We start from the raw sequence: 22,288 nt of genomic DNA, 5'->3' as shown, positions 1-22,288 counted from the left end.
GTAGCGAAGAAAGAAGGCATAATTAAATTAAATTAAGCCGAGGCTGAGCTCTCTCGGCCTCTACCCTCCCCTCCCCTCCCCTCCACCCTCCCCCTCGTTCTTTCCCCTCCTCGGTGTCCTACCAGCGGCGATAGCCGACGCCGCCTTTATTTGCAAGCAATTTGCGCTCGCGGATCGTGGTGCAAAAAATCTGAAAATAATGCTGCCGTATTAATCATATCCCTCCGCCCTTATTCCACCTCCCCCCTCTGCCTCTCTCCGAGGACTCCCTCCCCTTTTATTCCAACTCCTCTCCGTCCGCGTACCGACATACTTACTTACGCCGCCTCGTCCTCCGCATATTTACGACCAAAAAACTGCACATCCGCGCACGCTGGTAACGCGATTTAGTGCGCTGTTTCGTACGCTCTGCGATTCCCTGATACTGAACTGTGAGGAGGAGATAATTCGTTGAAATTATTTAATTACTTCATTTGGGAAGTGGCGAGAGGAAGGAAAGAATATATATACAAGCAGTACATCCTACCTTGGACGTTTATTATTCCTTTTTTTTTTTTGAAAAAATATTTGTATACTATGTATTCTATGTATATATTATGGGAAATTACATCGTTCGTTTTCTGCAACGATAATCTATGATAATTGTATTATTGGATGTTTCAGACTGTTTTTTAAATAAGATGCTTAAATTGAATTCTTCTTTCCAAGTCAAAACTGGCCAATTTTTCTTTGAGAAACTGATGATTGGTGCACTTCTATGATCTCAAACGTGATTTTGAATGGCTACAAGAACATTGGAAATATCACAATCTCAAGTATTTCACTTATTCGATATTATTGCACATTGTTCTACTTATTTAGCTCAAAACCGGAAATTATAGGATCGTCGCAGCAAACGAACGACGTATCCAGGAAATCGATAGGACGTCAAGAACCCCCCAACTGCCAAGTGAAGAAGAAGAGGAAGCAGTTGGATGAAACGGCGGGCGAGTAACCTGGATTTTGCTTAAAAACGAAAAAGGTTGTTTTACAAAATTACATTTACACGAGAGATGGGAATCACGGTGAAGGAAATCGCATTCCGTTTACTAGTAAAATCGAGGCGGCAACGGCGGCGAGAGCTCAGGATTTCTTTGGCTTCTTGACCGGCTCGAGGCCGCTCCCGTACTCGGAGGTGTTGAGCATTCTGACTCTCCTCAGCAACCCCATCTTCGCCTCTTCGCCACCTTGACGATCCTGCCTTCTCTTCTTTGCCGGCTCCCCGTCGGGCCTGAAAACGCAGAGACGGTCCTTGATCATCGCATTAGGGCTAACCCGCAATTTTCGGTAATTCGACGTAAACGACATGTGGCGAGGACAGAGCGAGGTAATCGAAAATGGACAAAAAAGCGGACTCGCATTAAAACATCGGGAATACGCCATCGCACGGCCATCTCCTCCTGCCGGGATGCCGGCGAATTTTTGGGGCCAACTGCCGTGCCGAATTCCACGTTCGTCACTATGTTTTTCCCCGCCGATCCGTATTATGCGGCTAAAATCTTAAAGGAGGGGGGCCAGGAGAAGGTAGATCAAAGAAGGAACCCATCTCTAAAATCTACAATCTACCGTTTGTGGTAGACTGTTCTCCTCAACTTTTTTCCAGTATCCTCCTTTGTTCCTAAAAATTTCATCATTCATTTTCATTTCAATAATTAATAATAACCATCAAGATGTTTCTCTCTGAAATAACAAAATATTTTTTGGAAAAATAAAAAATACTTTTTCTAAGTTATTCAATGCATTATAATTGATTTTGAAATTTAATCTATTATAGGCAGATAAGGATAAACTGTTATTATCCAATTTAAAGAAAAATGAAGGAATACGACCTGGTCTCAAAGATGATCCGTCGCAGGGAAGATGCTGCTTGGATGTGTGCGTCCGCTATGGGGGCAATGGATGTACATACACGTAGAGAAACGCAGACAGGGGGATATAAGGGTAATCGCACCCACAGAGGCGTACACCATGGGTCTCTCGATCCATTGGACCGTCAGCTCGGTTCCCGCCTTTCACCCATTAAAACGAACTTGTTCTCTCTCTACGGGTGGAGGGCACCCGTTGGTTACCCGTTGTGTGCATCGAAAGCACGCCCATTCAAATCGCATTAAACAAGTTAGTGCTTAATGTCCGCCCCGAAGAAAGTGGTGCGCCTTCCTTGCCGAGCGAGAATGTCGGCAAAAGTATTTTCACAATATCCAATAAATGGATCATTCTCTCTCTCTCTCTCTCTCTCTGATTTTAATATTCGAACAACCTCTTCAGACTTTTTCAATTAATTGAAACGAATGGATATAATTGATACGGATAATTATATTGGCAACATGATGAAAATAAATTCCTTCCATTCGAGGATAAAGATAAAAAAAGAAAAAGGAGATTACGTTAAAATGTGCAATATGAGAATGGAAAGAATGTATAAAGTGATATAAAGGGATTGAAAAAAAGAATAACAATAACGATAATAATAATAATAAAAAGAAACGGTGTTAACGCCTGACAGAAAAGAAATGGCCGAGTCAGGAAGCTGCAACGTGCGTCGCCACGCGAGGTGCATACACACGCACCGGAAAAAATAGAGATCTCGACGAGACGAGAGGGTTGACAGGGAGGAGGACAGTGGAAACATGAATAGCTAGGGGGAGAAAAGCAGGGAGAGTGACATAGCCGGCAAGAGTTTTTCGCGAGGAGGCGAAATGAAATGAAAGGAAGAGGGGATAAAGAGGGGCGGTGAGTGGTGAAAGAGAAGAGAAGAGGAAAGGAGAGACAGAGAGAGAGACACATAGACTCGTGCTCGTCCGTCGTGGTTTCCGTAAATGGCGCAGCCAGGGCCGGAAGTAGCGGTCGCATCAGTCTGTTTAATAGCCGTATTGTATAATTATGAACAATGGAGAGATAGAGCGAGGGACGGCGAATCGAGAGACAGAGAGAGAGAGAGAGAAGGGGAGGGGGAGGAAGAGAGAAACCTGGAGAAGGGAGCAGAAGCCAGCCGAATGCCATGTGAAATGCATACCCCGGGGAGATAGACGCCGAGGACGTGGTTGGAGAGAACGAGAGGCGACGGATAGAGAGGAGGGGAGAGGAGAAAGAGAGAGAGAGAGAGAGATGGTGAACAAGAGAGGATGAGCACGACGAGAGCCGTATGGCTTATGGTTGCCAGCCACCGTACACCATGTCCGCCAGCCGTTCGTCGTACATGACGAATGACACAAAGCGACAGTTTTGACGTATCTAACCTCTCTAGGAACCACGAGCTGTCCACTCGCTACGTTTGCGTGTACTATCTGTTAACACACGTGGTTGCGTTTGTTAGTTATTGCGGTGGGAGGGAGGGAGAGGGAGAGATCGCCGCCAGTTAACACGCCAACCCGCGCATGAATCCGTCATTAATACCGGTGTGTGTGTGCGAGCCAGCTCCGTGATTCAACATCTGCCTCAAGATCCGACCAGTTTTCTCCTCTCATTGATATCTTGGAACTCTTTCGAGACGGAGGAATCACTTACTTCCCGCTTCCCGTCAACCTGTTGTCGTTCAACTGCCGCTTCCTCGTGCATTCCTTCTCGTGCAGTCTCCTCCCTATCCCGCCGATTCGTTGGGGGGTCTCCCTGAGCGCGAAGCTTTTCGCGTAGTGGCCCAAGTGCAGGTCCCTCCGATTGAAAATCTGCCGCATGTCGCGAGGGTAGCTCGAGTAGAAACGTATCCAGGACGTGTACGCTGGAAAAAAAGTATTGATTGATCGATTCAAAATTTCAATGTGCGCAAAAGAGACGAGGAGGAGAAATATATCCAACATTCTATGATATTTTTAAAAATATAAGGGATTTAAATTCCATTTCTTTAACTGTCTTTATAAAAGTTGCAATCGTATGAGCATTTGGTAAAAGGTTGGTACGTCTGAGCAGCCTAGAAAAAAAATACATCGATGTAAAGAGAGATAAGTTATAAATACGAATTGACGAGGGAAAGAAGAATTATCGAGAAAAATTCGTAAATGAGGCCACGTGTGGTAACTCGAACGTAATCATTGGCCGCGTGTAACGCGCCCTTATTAATCGAGCTTCCATTAAGTTGCACGGAGGGGGGAGGGGGAGGCACGAGGAAGAAGGGGCCACGGATGCAGGATTCTATGGGGTGTGCGGGCAACGGTGAGCTATTAAGAGGCATTAACGGGGGTCGAGTCAAGTGCTGTGGCTAATAGTCATCCCCTTTATTCCCTCTTAACTTCTCCAGCTTCCGCGCGCGGGTGAGAAACTCGGGGGTTCACCGATCCTGAGAGAACTTGACATGTGCCAGTGTTACTGTCACTCCGTGCGAAAAATCTACCGTGAAGCGGTGGTTTTCTCTTTCGAATAGAGAATCGGGATATGCCTCCATCCTTTCTCCTTTTTTCTTTAAACGTAGCTTCGTCCTTCTTCCGCATTTTTAACGAGGCAAGCTTTTCGAATATTTCGAAAAGTGTATTGCACGAGAGAAATTGTTATATTTAATACGTAGAGAAGTTTATAAAATTTTCTAAAAATAATTTCGATGACAAAGATTGGAAGATATCAAAAGAGATATTCAATCTAATAAGAAGAATTACATTTCTTCCAACGAGGAGAAACATCCCTCCGAAGCTATAAAGCGTCTTTATCCCGATAATTCACATCGTGGGACCTTATGATTCCTCGACATTTCCCGCCTTGATTTCCGTCTGCCTTCTATCCCTGCCTCGACGCTTCCGCGCATAAGAAACTTGCAAAGATCTTTCTCGTCGGTGTCGGCTGTTGAAAAGGGAGAAATGTTTTTCTCCATTTAGCACATAAATCACAGGCGGGTGGGGGGAGGGGGGGGTGGTATCCAGAAGGCGGAGGAAGGAGCGTGGATTGAGCGGCGGGGTGCGCGGCGTGTGCAAGAGTGTGGGTCGCGCAGGGGTGGCATTGTTCCTAAGTGATGTAACTGCGTCTTATTGTATTTGTATCCTGTATCGCATTGTTAAGAGTCTCTCGCCACAAAGCGTAAGTGGTTTTGGCGGAAGCCACATTCAGTGGTTGGATTGTGTCGGCCACCTCCCCTCTCCCTCCCCTCCTCGATGCGAAAGGCGCGCGCGAGCAAGTATATACACTGGATTCGATCTAACTTATCGCGTATCCATTGCTGCTTTTCCCGTTATTTTGCTCTAAGAAGAAGAAATTGTATATATTTAAGAGGATACGACGATGGTTGATTCGTTCGACTTGTAAAATATTATTATTAATTTATCAAATTTACGAGATGTGTTCTTTATGAGTTTGAATATTACGAAGAATATGTGAATCGAGAGAAAGATTTTAAATTTTTCTAAAGTATTCGATAAATTGTAATCTATTGAGAGAAAAAAAAAAAGAAGTTACATCGAAAAGGCTATAGGTAAGAATCGGTATAAAGGACGTATACATACACGAGATAGAATAGATGGATTTCTGTTAGTGGTGGTCGAAGAGCAGGGAGGGGGGTTGTTCCACAGGAGTTGTATTCACTATTGAGGGTTGTTCGGCTCTATTGGGGTGATAATGTTACGAATTAGCAAGATTTCCAGTTCCACGCACCCTGGCGTGACCCTACATCGGTCACGAATTAAATTCTAAGGAAATGATGAAAGGACGGAAAGAAATATATATATAGCTATAAAACGCTTGATATTTTTCATGGAAAATTAGAGATTGGTTTAAAAAAAATTCATTCAATCGATCTGAATTTGTATTCATCTCTCGTCTCCATGGCTTCTCTATTTTTTCTTTTCTTTTTTTATTCCTTTGCAATCCCGCGGGAAAGTGCAGCGTCGAATTATCAACGACAATTAATTTATCAATCACTCGGAGCACGTAGAGGAACGGTCAAGTGGTTAACTGTGTACCGTCACTCAAATCTGGAGGCGGCTAAGCGCTCAAAAACCGTGGCTAACCTTCGTGTAAAGCCACGCTTGACGTGATACAACTACGAAATTCAAAAACCTCTTAGAAAGATTTATGACCTTTATTTTTTTCGATCGGATCGATCACCTTGGAGAAGAAACGGCAGCTATCAACGGCCATCAACACTATGTGCGTCTACAGGCGAAGCCTGTAGGATCGTGATAAATATTACAACTTGCTTGCTTTCCCTCCGACTTCGAAATTCTAATGGATTTATCATTGCGGCAAATAAATTCTTCGGCTTAACGACTTCGATAGAAGTAGCGTAGCATGACAAACAAGATCATCCTCTTCCACGTTCGGATGGTATGTAAATATCCAAGTGCCGAATGAAAACCGAGACGGAACGTGCGGAGATTATTTTATATGCGAGTAGGGTGGCGAATTATTGGCTTAGGGTCACCCTTAGAGTCACCTCGCTTTCGTTCCGATCCAACTGAATCGAGAGAGCTCCCTCGTCCTCTGGCCAAATTTCATGAACATTTTAGAATCGCGTCAAGTCGAGATAATTCCTGTCAAATTTTCACCATTATCGCGTTTCTTACCTTTGCACGCTCTCTCGCGTAGCTTCGTGTCCTCGAGTATCAAATTCTCGAAATCGTTCTGCAACGCGACAGCCGCGTTATGAGCGGATGAATGCTTGGACAACGGGCCCATCAGCCTATCCAGAACGTCGTCCATGCTCTCCTGCCTGATTCTGATACGCCTAGACTCGAGCATTCGTACGAATTCAATTTCTGGCGGTGTTAAAAGGATAGTCGCTGAACCGGAAGAGCCAGCTCGCGCTGTTCTACCGATTCGATGCACGTAATCCCTGGCCGACGTCGGCCCCGTGTATTGAATCACGCAGTCCACTTTTGGCAAGTCCAATCCTCGTGCCGCCACGTCCTGGACAAAAAAAAATACACGTTTCCCTTCAAAAATTTTATCTTCCACTCCTTATCTTCCACGAGACAAAGTAATTTCTTTTCTTTTCTTAAAAAGGAAAAGAATCGATCGATTTCAAAACGTTAGAGAGAGAAATACGTTTATACAGGATATCTTGGCGATTCGTACTCGGTTCTCGAATTACTCGGCAATAATACTGGAGGAGAAGGAAAGAGAGAGCAAGGGCCGAGCAAGCGCGGCGCGAGATCTGCCGGTACAAATGTCTTACAAACCGTGTCGATTTCTCGTTTTGTAGCAAGGCGAATGAGCGCGGCTGGCAGCGGGCGCCCGCTGCGGGACCCCAACGGCGAACGTTTGAGCACGGCCCTGATTTCCTTGCGTTCGGTTAACCAATGATTTACCGAACGGGGCACATCGAGTTTCTGCTTGACGACCCTGGAGACTAATCCTGGACCACCAGTGGGGGGGCGTCGCGGCCCCGAAAATTCTTTCGCGGCACGATACGGATGTGTCTGCCCTCTCCTCCTTTTCTTTTTATCGAATTAATTCGACGCCAAGCTTAGACGCAAGCTTACCAGGTCAGCCGCCGAGGATACGAAGCAAAGAAATTTCTTCCATAAAATACTCCTTTCTCTTCCTTTCTTTTCCTTTCTCTCTCTTTCGTGCGTTTATAATTATCCGCAAATACAATCGATCTCCTTTCGAAAGAGAATGATATCCTCTCGAAGGATCGTTTGGGAATAGTGTAAATTGATTAGGAGCGATTAGAACGAAAGGTGAAATCGAAACGGAAACGCCCACGTTTGGTTGGGACGAGACGAGAGGATCGTGGCTGCCACCGGCGCGAATACAGCGCGGGGGGGGGGGAGGAACAGGGGAGCGAGGAGCGATCGATGGGAGAGATTAAGACAAACGATCGTTTAGGAGAGAGGCCGCGATCCGTGGTTAAGGAGGATCGAGAACGGATCGTTCGCTCAAAACATCTCACTCGGGCCATAGATCACCTCGTGGATCCGGATTCACCACCGCTGAGAGCCGCGGAACATTCCATCCGCGGGGGCTCTCGTGAGTTTTCAACGTGGAAATTAATAATGCTGCCATGGTATCATCCGTTCAAGTGACGCTGTAAAATGTGGGCGGCTGCCATCGTTGTTCATGCCTTCTCTGGCATTAACGTTTATACATCTTCGATGTAAAAAGCGAATTCTAACGAATAGATAGGACGATGATCGCGGCAAAAAAAATTTCTCTTCGCTTCTCCGTGATTTATCCCGTCCATCCAGTTTATCCGATTCGGTTCGTTCGGGGTGGAGGGAGGGGGATCTCGATGGCAATTAATAGGTTTTTGTTTCAACCTAACGAAAATGATGAAAGATAATGACAACTTGTAACGAGTCACTGTGAGAAATACTGCGTGTTGGATCAACGATGAGATCGCCTGGTTAAAAGAAATTAATCCTTGAGCCTTGCACATGTGTAACACTGTTGCGTGTCGTGGATCATGAATTTTAAAATTCGTTCTTCCGGAGTTTCATGATCTCTTCCTTCTTCTTGGCGATGGAGGCTTTAAGTGGTTTTAAATTCATGTTAATCGACGAGGAAGAGAATTAGAAAATAAATGATAATGAATTTAATTATTATTACACTTTTAACGATATTTATCGGACGTAGAGAATCGCCGCTTTCACTGTTTGATGATTAAATAATTGTCGTGGAATATGCGAAAGTTGATTCGTTGTGATCACGATGATAAAATTATTAAATAATAAACGGAGAAAAGTCATCGAATGAAAAATATGATATCCAGTTATTTTTCGACACAAAATATCTATCGACAAAAAAAGAATACGTATTTTGTTTCAGGCCGATATTCAAAATTACCCAAATTACATTGTTAATTAATATAAAAGATAAACATAACAATTATAATTATACTCGTTACCAAGGCCTCGTGTGCGCGCATAATTTTTAACCTCCGGACACAGCGTGGGTCCAGAGATATTAAATTCCGCCCTGAAAGAATAAGCCACGGGGTAATTTACTGCTTGGGGAGTGCCGCCGGTATCCCTAGTTTTTCTTCTATTCTTTCCTCCTTTTTCTCCGTTTATTTGCCACTATTCCATAATAATTTCTACTTTCACGGAACAATTTCATAAAGTTTTCGTAAAATCATCGTGTCATTCTTTGTTACATTGAAAATATTGGATTGAAAATATCTAGATTTGGTTATTTTACGTAAAGCATTACTCACCGTACAAAGTAGAACCCCACTGTTCGCCTGTCTAAAAGTTTTGAAAATCTCGATTCGCTCTTTTTGGGTCATGCTACCGTGCAACTTGAAAAATTCCATGACTACCAAAGGATCGGAATCATCGTCATCTTCATCGATGGGTTTCGTTAACACGGATGACAAAATTTCTGTATGATAATCGACCATGTCTTGGGTAGCCATAAATATCAATATTTTGTGTTGGCCGTGGCTCTATTGATAGTACAAATAATGCTTAAAAAAAAGAAGAGAAAGAGAGTGCACACGAATAATAATCTCACAAATGTTAAATTTACCTGACATTTTCCTGTAATGTAAGCGCTTAAAGTGACCAACCTCAATTTCGGTGGTGTCACGATATAACTTTGATTTACACTTTGTGGAACTACTAAATCTTCGTTAAGTTCAGTCCCATCGCTGTCAATCGTTTCCAAATTTTCTTTCGCAGCATCAATGAAAACAGGATGATTCATAGCAAGGCCGGCTAATTTTTCAACCGCTTGCGTCAATGTGGCAGAAAGTAAAATTGTTTGTCTTCTTGATTCATCCTCGCTGTTATTATCATCTTTCATTTTTCGATCATTTTTATCTCTTAATACTTTTTTCTCCGTAAGAGCTGCGCCAATCTTTTGTTTATCTGACTTTTTTGATTTAACATAAGGCTCACCTTCGTCGGGATCATCATCGCTGCTGGAATGATATATTTGTTTTTGTTCAACGTCTTCTATTTTATCTTCGTATTCTGAATTGATATTCCTGTTCGATTTAACGATCGATTCTTTTCGATCATCATTTTCACATTCTTCTAAATCATCGTTATTTTTCAAATGTTCAACATCTTCGTCTGTGAATTTCTTTATATTTTGACGTAATATTTTCATAGCATCGTATCCCGTATTTTGACTCGGAGTTGATACTTTCAGGGCACTCACTATTCTGAAATTGTATTGGAGAATTTTTTTTTCTTATCATATTGACACATTTTTTACGATTTTAAGAGAACATACCCTGATATGTCTTTTTCGTAGCCCATATCAAACATTCTATCTGCTTCGTCCAAAACGAAATACTTAACATCGCTTAATTTTAAAGCTGCAGTTCGTTGTATATGATCTAACAATCTACCCGGTGTGCCGACTAAAATATTACATCCTTTCCTCAATCTGGCTTTTTCTGCTTTTCTTTTTTCACCTCCTGCTAAATATCCAGGCACAATCCATGTAAATGGCTAAAATAATTTGAATCAAAATGTGATTCAAATCTTTATATATCATTGATAATTATGTAGTGATAAAAAAAAACTTACTTTTATTAATTTCAAGAAACATTCATAAGTTTGTAATGCCAATTCTCTAGTTGGTACAACTACAAGAGCGTTTAACCCACTATTTCTATTTAATTTTGGTCTAATCTTATGCAAACATTCAACTATTGGCAAAGCATAAGCTAGTGTCTTTCCTGAACCAGTCTGAGATCTAACTAAAACATCTTTCCTTGAAAATATCTGAGGTATTGCTTTTTGCTGAACTGTAGTCATTTTAGTAATGTGCATATTTTGTTCTAAATTAGATATCTAATAAAATATTTTATACTTAATCAAATATATATTATTATATCAATATATTATACATATATATATATAAAATACCAACCATGAAAGGATGAATATTAAGGTCAGTAAAAGTTGTTCCTGTAAATATTGGTTCATTTATCGGCTTTACTAGTCTTTGTCCAATATTTGGTATTTCTGGATTATGCCCAAATAAGGAAGATATTTTTCCAAGAGATTTATGAGAGAAATGTATATTTTTATCATCTTCTATATCATTATCATTGTCGGTTTTGAATTTTTCTATTTGTTTCTTTTTTTTTTTCTTATCAAAATTCATTTTTTCTAATGAACTAGAAATTTTGTTAGATTCTTCTTTAGATTCCTCTTGATCTTTTTTTTCACTTTGTTCTTGTTGTATTTTTTTTAATGAATTCAGCAAACTAACATCTTCCGATTCTGATTGTTTTGAAAATATACTAGATAATGTTCTTTTAGAATTTGTATCTATAATCTTTCTTTTTCTTGCCATTATAGTTTTACCATAATTTTCTTTTGTAATCTTAGTAAAAGAAATAATAGGATTATTAGAAATATCATTAATTTTATTAGATGTTTCAGTATTATTTTTATGTGCTTCTACATTAGATATTCCCTGTTGCGAATCTTTATGTATATTATTTATTTGTGGTTTAACTTTTAATTCATTTTGTACAACGGAAGATTGATTTTGATTACTTTCCTTCAATTTTTTTGCAACAATTGCTCTTAAAGATTTTTGTTTAATTCTTTTCTTACTAGTACTTGTTTCTTTAACGGAAACATTATTTAACGTATTACTTGCTTTAACTTTATTTTTTGCTTCTTTAATTTTTTTTTCTCTCATTAAGTTAAGAATAGAATCATTTTCTATTCCCATTTTCTATTTAAAAAGTACAATTCAATTAAAATAGATTAACAATATTCTTTTCATCTTTTTACTTACCTCTTTAGCAACAGGTTTTGTAGAAATATTTAAGCAAATATCCATGTCTTGAACAGTCATTTCGAACTATTATTTTTTTAATTTTCACTTTAAAGAACAATATTACGTTAAAAATTAATAGAAAACAAGTATAATATTTAAAATAATATTTAAAAACACGAGATCTAACCTAAAACCACATGTCAAGCACACACTTATACTTGCTACTACTGTACAGTAAAGACACTACTGAGCATGCGCAAATTATGACGCATGCAACTTCGAGAGTATCTTCATTCGATTTATGATTAATCTTGCATTTAAAATTTGACGAAAATTATTTATAAAGAAATTATATAATATTATTACTGTATTATTTATATTATATTTATAATTGTATCATCGTTAATATATCTAATCGTTACTTTAAAAATATATATATATATTTTTCAATACGATGAAAGTTAAATTATCAAACTGATAATCGAATCGATGATAATATTCGATTTATTTGAACTAGAAGAGTGTTATCGATATACAGTGTGATGCAAAATATCGACGATTGAGCATAAGTTTATTAAAGAAATATTTAATACATCAATTTTGGATAGAATTTCGAAATTTAAGTGTGTTTGTTTGTGAAAAATAAGAACCTCATTTTAATGTGTTCAAGTATTTTGAATTAAATATTAAAAAGTCAACATGAAGAAAATATATCACGTTAAAATATTGTCAGCCACAAGAATTATTGGTATATGCAACATGGTAAGTAATGGACGATTTGTCTATGAAATTTCTTTTCTCATGTAATATTCTAAAATAATCTATCAGATTATTACACGAATTTGTTTTTATCAATAACAAATTACAAGTATTCAAAAATTTAAGAGCAAAATTATTATTTAAAATATATTTATTATTATTTTTAATACAATAGAAATATTCGAATAATTCGAATAATTATTAGTTTGACGAATGGAAGGATACATTCTTGTAAAAGCAAGAAAATTTCGAAAATTTGTTACAATTGTTATAATAATTAATAAAAATCTTTTTTTCCACTCAATTTTATTAATATTTAGTATAATTTTTGGACATTTGGTTTTATATTTTTAATATTCTTCTAGATAATATTGGGATGTACAACGAGCTTGTTTTCGATAAAATACATATCGTCGAAAACGGAAATTGACTTTTATATCTTTATTCAATATTTGAATCCACTTGGTTCAATTTGGTTGCATCTTTTTATTACGTCCAATTCAAGTGAGTTTTAAAATAAATATATTATATTTTTTTTTAACAAATGTTGTGATTAATTAAAAAATAAAAATTTTAGCAAACATAGCTATCATAAGCATCTTCTCCATGTATATGTATTTTTTCTTCGCAACATTGTTTTCCATAGCCAATATATATCTGATGATAGCACCATATTTTGTAAGTATATATATGATAAATCTCAATATATTCAAAATAATACCAATACATAATTGTGAATTCAGAAAGTGAATCAATTATAGATTTTTATATCTAAAAAACATATTTTCATTTTTTATGAACGTTTTGCTTAAACTTAACGATTAAATTAATTATTTTTGATGTATGTTCATAGAGGAAACCTACGTATACTATTCCCTGGCTAATCATACAAACAATAAGCATAATAAATCAAAGTGTGTCGTTCATTCTTTCCTTTATGCAAAATTTATCACGAACAGAACCATCATTTTTTATTTATTCAGAAATTTGGTTTTTTCCAATGTCAGGTTTATATCTTAGTAAGTATATTAAAATTATCAAATTATAATTAAATTATAATTACAAATTTGTTTTTTAATAATACAAGGTAAATCAAATAACGAATGAAATTTATGTTCAATCTAGTATTTTCTATATATTCATGGTCTACTGTGAATGATACTCGGAAAAAATGGATAAAAGAGCAATCTAATCATCGTAGATTCTTCACAGTCAATAACACAAATGACATCAATGATGCAAGTTAATAATGATCACGGACAAAATTGGTCATCATTTCCTTCTGCTTCTTACAACATGGAGAAATGATATGTAAGCTATAACATATGCAAGTTATTTAGATAAATTTTTTATTTATTTATCAGAGTTAAGCATCTCTAATAATAATCTATTTATTTATACCGTTTTGATTAGATGGATTGAGATTTGATTTTCTTTCTTTTGATCAAAGAAACTCGGATCTGAATCTATCTACATGTATGTAAGATTTTCAAAATTTGAAACTTTCGAAAAATATAGTTTATAGTTTTTCCATTGAAGCATTTCTCTTCTCTGAATTTATTAGATTCGTAGTTGGTCAATAATAACAATAATCTTTTTTTTTATTTTGTAAAAAATGGAAGATTTTCTCAATCACAAAAAGTGATCATAAGATCATAATCAGTACATTATAACACGTTGCCAATCTAATAATAAATAACTCGTTCTACGATAAAAAAAATTCGTACGATCTTTTTTTATCATCAGATCTTAGAAAGATCTTCGTTACTGGAGAAGATTCGATTCTTAAATCCGCATAATAACCATTGATCTGTCGCTAGTAGACTAATGGAATATGTAATAATGCGCGCAGAATAGGCAAAGTACCAGAATACGATGAATCTCGGGTCCCGTTACGAGGAAAATGTATAATAATGCGGGTAAACCGATAAATCAGGCTAGGGATGCGACTAATAGAGTGTATCAAATGCGCCCACGACGGAGCGTGGCTGCATAGAAAATATGAGAAATGGCCACGTTTTACGTCGAAATACTTTTAAACTTCCGGGATTTGAATCGCGCGTAAGCATATTCCCTATATAGGGACCGGCGTCTCCTAGATGGAAGTCGATTTGTCCGAAAATGGTCGGAACTTTTCGCGAAACTCCTGAGAATAATGATCGAGGGTACAATGGCTGATGGAAAAAGCCCCTTCCCACGATTTATTTCGGCCGTTTCATTTCATCCTGGCCGATCATTTGCGTCCGTCTAAAAGTAACCCATCGATGGATGTGATTTTTTACAATTTTCCATCGTGCAAATTTCTCTCGAATTCATGATAATTATAATAATGTAACGATTGTACAGATAGATGTTTATGTAACTGCATACAGTATCTTTGTAGCAAAGAAACGGAGTAATGAGATGTCAAATTTTATTTTGTAATCAGTACATTTTAAAAATATTTTTATTTTGCAATAAATATTAGCACTTTATCTAATATGTTAATCATAATAATATATAAGTATGTTGAATGTCTATGATATTACACATTGAAATTTATCTTTTAGAAATTGGAAAAAAACTTTTCGTTCAACGACTGCAAGCATGAAGGACACACACGGTGGGGTAGGCGACGTGGTTGGTTGGCGATGCTTTTAAAAAGAACTGAGCGAGCCAATTTGTAAGCTGTCGCAAACTTTTAAAACACTAGTTGACAGCCGAGTCCACCCCCTCGCAACTTGTGCACCCTCCTCGACACTCGTCCAACCATCCAGAAGGAATCCAACCACCGTTCGACGTCTCTCTCTCTCTCTTTCTCTCTGGTTCTTAGAGGTACCAGCGGAACTCACCCCTCCGTGTCGTGGAAGCCGATGGATTGTAAAATAAAACTAACTTGGCTCTTTCGTGGATCGAGAACGGAGTACCATCGAAATCTTATTCCCTCGGGTCTCTTTTATTTTCGCGTACCCCTTTTTTTTTTTTTCACCAACCAGCGCTGAGAAAGAAACTCTTCGCAAGTGAGTAGATATTTCTTAATTATTCGAATTCGAGTTTAATTCGTTCGAAAGAATTATTTCTCGAAACTTAACATGCTTATTCACGAGTAGATACTTATCTCGAATATTTAACTCGATAGTTTTTCACGCAAGTTCATTTTATTTCTCTCGATATCTTCGCACAAGTTGAAATACTTTTACGAGTATATCCAAGGGTTAAGGAGAAGGGTAGTCACACGCATGACGTATATAAAGGGTGGTGGAGATGTAATTAATCTTCTTGTATGACACTTTGGCTGGTTACGGGGCAAAGCTTGCCAGAAGCCAGAACACAACATCCCACTTAAGCCCGACGCCTAGAAAACAATTAATACGAAATTGATTAATAATTATTGCGTCCCAGTTTCGATACTCGTGGCATGCTCTCTAGACTTGCTAGTCATCTAATCGCCGAAAAAATAAATTCTTTTATCGAACGTTAAGTTATTCGATACCTTTCCTCCAATCATTTATCCATTTTTTAATTCGAAAAAATTATCGTCCATCATTACGAACATTATTTCTTTCAATGTTTCAATTTTTAACAAATTTTCCAAATTTACTAACTGCTTCCCGATTTGATGTTAAAATATCAAGAAACAAATTGTTCCATCAATTAAAAGTTAGTTAGACAGAAGAAAGAGGATAGGATGTTGCATTTTTATTTCACGATTCACCATTTTTTAGATACCATGGCGAAATCATCTGGAGGAAAATGTCATCTGTCAAAAATGGATCTGCTCTTCCCCTTGCCGCGAAATTTTGGCAAATAGAGGCAGCGGAGAGTCGAATCTTTAAACCATGTGAGGAAAGGGAAGGCCGATACGAGGAACGGTTCCACTCCTTTCGTGACATTTATTTGTTCGCCGCCAAAAACGGACAGCCGATTTGGCATTACTTTTCCAGACAGACAGATTTTATTGATCTGCCGCTGTTGGTTGCTCTGCTCCCGAACAGGAGTTGGAAGGAGGGAGCGAGAGGGCGAAAAGAGGAGGGAAAGAGAGGATGATAGAACGGCGGAACTGAACGCCCCATAAAGCTAACCAATGCTAATACTTCGCATCTCCGCAGTGGCGTCGTTTCGCGATCGTGCGCCTCGTGCTATCGCTCGTTTAATCGGACAGTTTGGAAAATACGACTCGACGCCGCTGCCCTGGACCGGAATCGGCAATAAACGCGTAACCGAGCCTAATTCGTAATGTTGGCTCAGTCATTGTGGCCCATTGTGAACTCTCTTCCCCTGTTATTCAGGGGCCACGAGTATAATGGTGGGGTTATCACAGGAAACTGGCAAGTAACGACGAGTAAGAGGCTTGCAACTCTTCCGAATATATTTATTTTCGCTCGCGATTTAATTTATCTTATTTTCGTATTCGAGTTAACATTTAATAGATCTCTCATCGAATTAAACGATCGATTATTTTAAATGATACGATAAAAAAAAAGAATGCAAATTTTATAAAATTCCTATTCGGATTTACTGGAAATAATTTTTTGTCTTCTTTCCTTTCTCTTTCAGAAGTTTGAACAAAGGCGGGAAATCGCATTCTTTTCGAATTTCTTTGCATCGAAACGGGGGACGGACACGTGCTCGTCCTTCTTCCCCCTTTTCTGAGAGATGGATGGACAACGGGGAGCGGCAACGGGAAATAAATTTGTGAAACACGATGGACGACGTAGCACAATAACTGCGTTTAATACTACATTAAACACGATACAGAGAGAGAGAGAATCTACCCCGTGACCACCGTGACCAAGTTTCTTGGACAATACACGATGACTGTATTACAAGGGATGAAAATTTATATGATCACGGAGTTCGTGTGCGTGTAAAGATCTTTGCGCCTCCCTTAGAGATTTTTGTCCCTAAAAGGTAAAGGATAATTAATAAAAAAAAGCTCGTTTAATTCACTTAATCTAACTTAAATTTTCTCATCTTCGAAACAGACCGTTCCTCCTCAACGATCTTCCTCGAATCAATTTCCCCGTAATTTCCCTGGAACAAGCCTGGTGTGTGTGTGTGTCATTCACAAAAATGATCCAAGATGATCGATCTCCACGTTAGGATCGATGGGCAGAGAGAACGAGGGATACGGTGTCCGGTTATCTGGTCGGTCGATTCAAAGTGGCGGAAGCGAGCGAGAGGGATGGTGGGCGGAAGGAGCCGGTTTTTCGAGAATGGCTGCTGTAGGTGTCGAAGGGACACGGGGCTCGAACGAGGCCGCAATTAGGCGGCCCCGGGGTCGACGTGCAACGACGAGGTCGGGCATTATGCAAAGCAGATTTTAAATTTAGATGTGGCCCACCGTGCCCACACGCCTCTCTCACTCTTTCCACACACACACACACACACACACATCCCTGTCGCAAAGAAGGAAGTGGAAGACACGATCGCGTGTTGTGCTCGACAAATTAGCGCGTTTTAAATCCAATCTAAGCCGAAAGGGGAAGGGAATCGTTATGGATGGAGGGGGGGTGGCTCGAGGGATACTCGGCGAGCTGTTTTGCATTTCTGGCCCGCGCGCGCGCCCAACATTTGAGGTGTAAAATATTAAATCCAGGCGCCTCCGCCATATCGCCTACGTCCTCGAAAGAGACGGAGGAGGAGGAGGAGGAGGCGGATGGAAACGGCGCGCGGATAGGGGTGCAGGATGTGCGGAGGGGAGGTCGAGAAGGGGTCCGTTGCTAGATGGGGAAGAGGATATGGCGAGGGTGGCTCTGCGGCGCGCACTCAGCGAGTTTACATTTAAATGTAAAAGTGCCGAGTGCTGCTAGGCGAAAGCTGCTGTTTTGCATTCGAAAGCTCATGATTGCCTCTGAGCTTTGCTTTTGACGTCGAGCGTTTCTCTCGACCGACGGACGGACGGCGAGTAGAGTTGCGCGGAGAGTTCCGCCGCGTTTTCGAACGGATGGGACGGAGCTCAGAGCTTCCGGAAAAATTTCGCACAAACGGAATCGACGATTATCTCGAAACCGGTCCTGCTCCCCGGAACGAGTGCGCCAATTAATCAACTCCGGTTGTCACACTCCTCGCGCTGCCATCAACCGTACGTACCCAAACCATACCTCTCTGATCGTCATTAATATATTAATCGGATGCTCGTTAAGCGCGAAATATAATCGTGTCGCGCCAGTCAACGAGTTAAATGGATCGACGGCTAATTAACAACGGCCATCTAGCCACCGTCACAAGGAAATTCGATGAATTTTCGCCCATTTCTCTGATGTCCAACGCCTATTTTTTTTTCCTTTCCTTTTTTCTCTCCTCCACGTTTTTTAACCGTCTTCTCGATTTTTCAGCACTCGACTCGTCAAGATTCTCCTCACAAATTAAACGGATGGACGGAAGATCGAGCATGTCTCTACGAAATCTAGCTATATTTTTGATCTTTTAATTATTTTTCTCAAGTATTTTCGAGGGCGCATGCGCCGATGAAATTTCACCTACACACACTTACACGCACGCACGATTTATTTCCAGGTTCTAATCAATTCTCGGAACGAAACGACAGACACACGAGGTTACGAGCTAACCCGCTGTTATTCTTCTAATATGTATGTTTCTTATGTGCGCCGGTAAAAGGGCTTCGTGCAATTTCCTATGATAGATCGAGTCCCGCGGACAAGTTCCATTACGGCCAGCCTCTGAATTATTGAACTGGCAATTCCCTGGCGACACGCGGGACACCCTGCATCAAAGTGTCAACGGGCTCATTAAGTCTCCAAATCATGTGAACTAACGCGTTAACCGTTCTAGCCTTGAACTCTCTGATAAACGGATTGGTTAAGTTTTTAATTTCCAAAGAAAGGGAAGAAAAGAGGGAAAAGCAGTAAGTAATTATCCATAAGCATCGCTTTAATACAATCGTTCTCTTTTATCAATATTATCTTTTTAATTAACATGAGCTTTTTTTTAACCAGAATTTTAGTATGTATATGTTATATATGGGAGAGATAAAGTAAAAGGATAGATCAGATTTCATTGATAACATAGGGAAAAAAGAGGAAAAAGCAGTAAATAATTATCCATAAGCATCACTTTAATACAATCATTCTCTTTTATCAATATTATCTTTTTAATTAACATGAGCTTTTTAACCAGAATTTTAATATATATATGTTATATATGGAAATATATAACATAGGGAAAAAAGAGGAAAAAGCAGTAAGTAATTATCCATAAGCATCACTTTAATACAAGATAATCATTCTCTTTTACCAATATTATCTTTTTAATTAACATGAAATTTTTAAGAATTTTAATATATATATGTTATATATGGGAGAGATAAAGTAAAAGGATAGATCAGATTTCATTTGATAACATAGGGAATGTTTCAAGAGTGGAATATATTGAGTTTTATAACGGGGAATCAATAATATTCAAAACCGAAATGGTGTAACGTCGAACAATGAAGGTGTAACGTTACTAGAAAACTAGGTTTGCTCGATTCTTTTTAAGTTTCATCTTACGAATCAGAAGCATTTGCATTCCGGCCGATAAAAAGCAGAAGATCGCCGATAAAGATTAAATCTATTTGTAATCCCTTGAAATAGGACCTGTTACTACAAACTGCGGTATCTTTGCGCGCGATCACCGACACGAGGAGAGAAAACGAGGAGAGAGAACGGCCCTCTAGATTGGTATCTGAAAATCGCCCTTCTACTCCATATGCTGGGTTAATAAGAACCCTAATAACGGGTACCACCCCATCGATACACAGGGACTGTCACTAAATATTTTTCTTCCTCAACGGTCGCTTTGGGAATTCGGCCGTGTCGATGCTCTAATACATATGTCGTCCACCCAGTTTCACGTGAAACATCGATCCATCTCTTGCAAATTTTATTCCCGAAAAGAAATTTTTCACAAATTAGATCGAATGAATCGACAGTAGAATTCCATTTATACGAATTGTATCTAATCAAGTAGGCAAGAAGGTTCAAAGTCTGTCCACGATTTTTCGTTCAATTTGTAAGATTTCACTATATGAGGGAAATTGCAAATTAATTTTGCAAATTTTACGATAATTATGTAAATATTTCATGAATTAATTCTTTGCTTGCACCGTGAATCATAAGTTAAACGACTGTCGGCTAAAGTTCAAAAACAACGCCTGTAAATATATAATTTCCACCGATTAAACTCGTGACAAGTCAATTTTTATTTAAAATATCCATTTCGAAATCCTTGAGAAAAAAAAAAGGGAGGGGGTGTAATCGAAGCGTGTTATGGAATGCGACAATGAAATTCAAGTTTCAAGCACGGGAAGGACTTAGGCAAATATTTTTTTATTAATTCGTCTCGCTTGGAAATGCAAATGGGCCAATCACGCGTCCGGAAGGCTGGAGCGGGCGACGCTTACTCGAGTAATTTATTCGTAAGGGCGTTAAAGTTTCATAAGTCGTGCACATAAAATGCACTCGAGAGTGGAAGAGCAAGGGTGTATCTAGGCGTTCCCTCCCCTCCCCTCTCTATACCCCGGCGCGGCAGAAAATTATGCAGATGGCGGAGAAAAGCTTTGATAAACACGACAGTCTCTGATCGTTATGCAGATCCGCGCCACTGTAAAATGGCGGCAATCTCTCCCTCTCACTCACGGCTATATCCACCCCCTCGCCGTCTCTCTCTCTCTCTCTCTCTCTCTCTCTCCTCTTCCTATCCTCCCTAGCTCGCTGCTGGACCCAGGGGTATTTCAGTTTCTCACCCCTCTCTCAAACCTTTTCCTCCTCTACTCCTCTTTCTCCCCTTTTTATCCTTCCTCCTCCCGCGCTCTCCACCCTCTCTCTCCTTCTCTCCTCTTTCTCTTTCAGGAGCCACGGTTCGCTCCTGATTTTCACACCCCGGCCACGGCATTACCAGCCCAAGTCGAGGGTGGAAATACGCGCCCTCCTGCTTGTTTCCGTAACGCGTCTGCGCCGGCTTGTACCACCCGGCCGTGCGTATATACATGCACTGCAATTTCATTGGAAGATCGTGCTGCCACTTGAAGACACAAGCGAGCGGCCAGCTTCGCGTATCATCATCGCGACCAACCATTCACCCTCTTCTTCCATTCTACGTATGATCGAAAGGGGAAGCTTGCATATTTTTGTTAATCATGGGAACGATGAGATGAGAAAACGATTCACAGGATAGGATATTAATTAACCCTTTGCGTGTACGAAAAAATGAAATTGGAACTTTAAACATTTTTGCATAACAATCTCTAATAGCGAGATTTTCGTTCAATTCGAAATTTAATAAAAGTAATCTTTTCCAGGATCCATTTTTTTTCGAAACACGATTCGAATCTTATCCTACAATGGAACATGGATCGAAGAAGAAGAATAGGAACACTTGGGCGAGGATGAGCGAATGTTTCGTTAGAGGAGGAGATCCGCTGACGTCATCAAGGACAACGAGGAGCTCGCCGGTAACGCAATTAGCGTTGAAACAGAGAGGGTTGCGGAGGTGTCGGGGCAACCCCTCCGTGACGGTTGCCGAAAATTCATTTTGCCGCGCGTTTAAAATTTTCATCGTTCCTCTAATTTTCGCCGTCATCGGAACTGATCGCATTTACCGAATAATTTCCCCGCTTCCTCCCCGCTCTCGTAATTGCGAGAAGGGGAGGAGGGAGGGAGGGAGGGTCACGGGAACGAGAGCAACGTATCGTTTCTCATACATCGCGATCTCTCTCTCTCTCTCTCTCTCTTTTTCTTTTCTCAACCACCCGGCTGCGCATCGGCTGTCTCTCCGAACGATGTTTTATTCATGCACATCGGGCATCGAAAGTGTTGCCGGAGTCGGCGTTTAAGTACACCGCAAACCGCCTTTCCTTGAAACCATAGAATACTTTAACGCCTCGGCTAATTGGCCGGATACG

General features: G+C 39.8%; 2 protein-coding genes across 4 annotated transcripts; one reads left to right on the top strand and one right to left on the bottom strand.

Annotated features, from left to right (window-relative positions):
- Nucleotides 1-516: 516 nt before the first annotated feature.
- LOC413874 (probable ATP-dependent RNA helicase DDX31) lies at nt 517-11,889 on the bottom strand. Of its 2 annotated transcripts, XM_016911308.2 has the most exons (10): nt 11,834-11,851; nt 11,665-11,751; nt 10,783-11,601; nt 10,437-10,703; nt 10,138-10,358; nt 9,427-10,066; nt 9,113-9,343; nt 6,519-6,861; nt 3,544-3,754; nt 517-1,270 (listed from the first exon to the last, which is right to left on the bottom strand). In XM_016911308.2, exons 2-10 carry the CDS (start codon nt 11,722-11,724, stop codon nt 1,123-1,125), a joined length of 2,940 nt encoding a protein of 979 aa, XP_016766797.2. In that variant the 5' UTR covers nt 11,725-11,751; nt 11,834-11,851; the 3' UTR covers nt 517-1,122. The 2 variants fall into 2 exon arrangements, with proteins under 2 accessions (XP_016766797.2, XP_006559816.2); XM_006559753.3 differs by having other exon boundaries at nt 11,665-11,889.
- A 271-nt stretch (nt 11,890-12,160) lies between these two features.
- On the top strand, nt 12,161-20,617 carry LOC100577327. 2 transcript variants are annotated; one of them, XM_016911517.2, is made up of 6 exons: nt 12,161-12,408; nt 12,771-12,909; nt 12,983-13,083; nt 13,259-13,424; nt 13,531-13,716; nt 16,942-20,617. In XM_016911517.2, exons 1-5 carry the CDS (start codon nt 12,346-12,348, stop codon nt 13,650-13,652), a joined length of 591 nt encoding a protein of 196 aa, XP_016767006.1. In that variant the 5' UTR covers nt 12,161-12,345; the 3' UTR covers nt 13,653-13,716; nt 16,942-20,617. The 2 variants fall into 2 exon arrangements, with proteins under 2 accessions (XP_016767006.1, XP_016767007.1); XM_016911518.2 differs by lacking the exon at nt 16,942-20,617 and adding an exon at nt 14,955-15,967.
- Nucleotides 20,618-22,288: the final 1,671 nt, after the last annotated feature.

This window comes from Apis mellifera, linkage group LG3 (genome assembly GCF_003254395.2).
Source record: "Apis mellifera strain DH4 linkage group LG3, Amel_HAv3.1, whole genome shotgun sequence".
In the NCBI taxonomy this organism is placed as follows: domain Eukaryota; kingdom Metazoa; phylum Arthropoda; class Insecta; order Hymenoptera; family Apidae; genus Apis; species Apis mellifera.
Note: the sequence above shows the minus strand (reverse complement) of the source record. Positions and strands in the feature narration are given on the sequence as shown.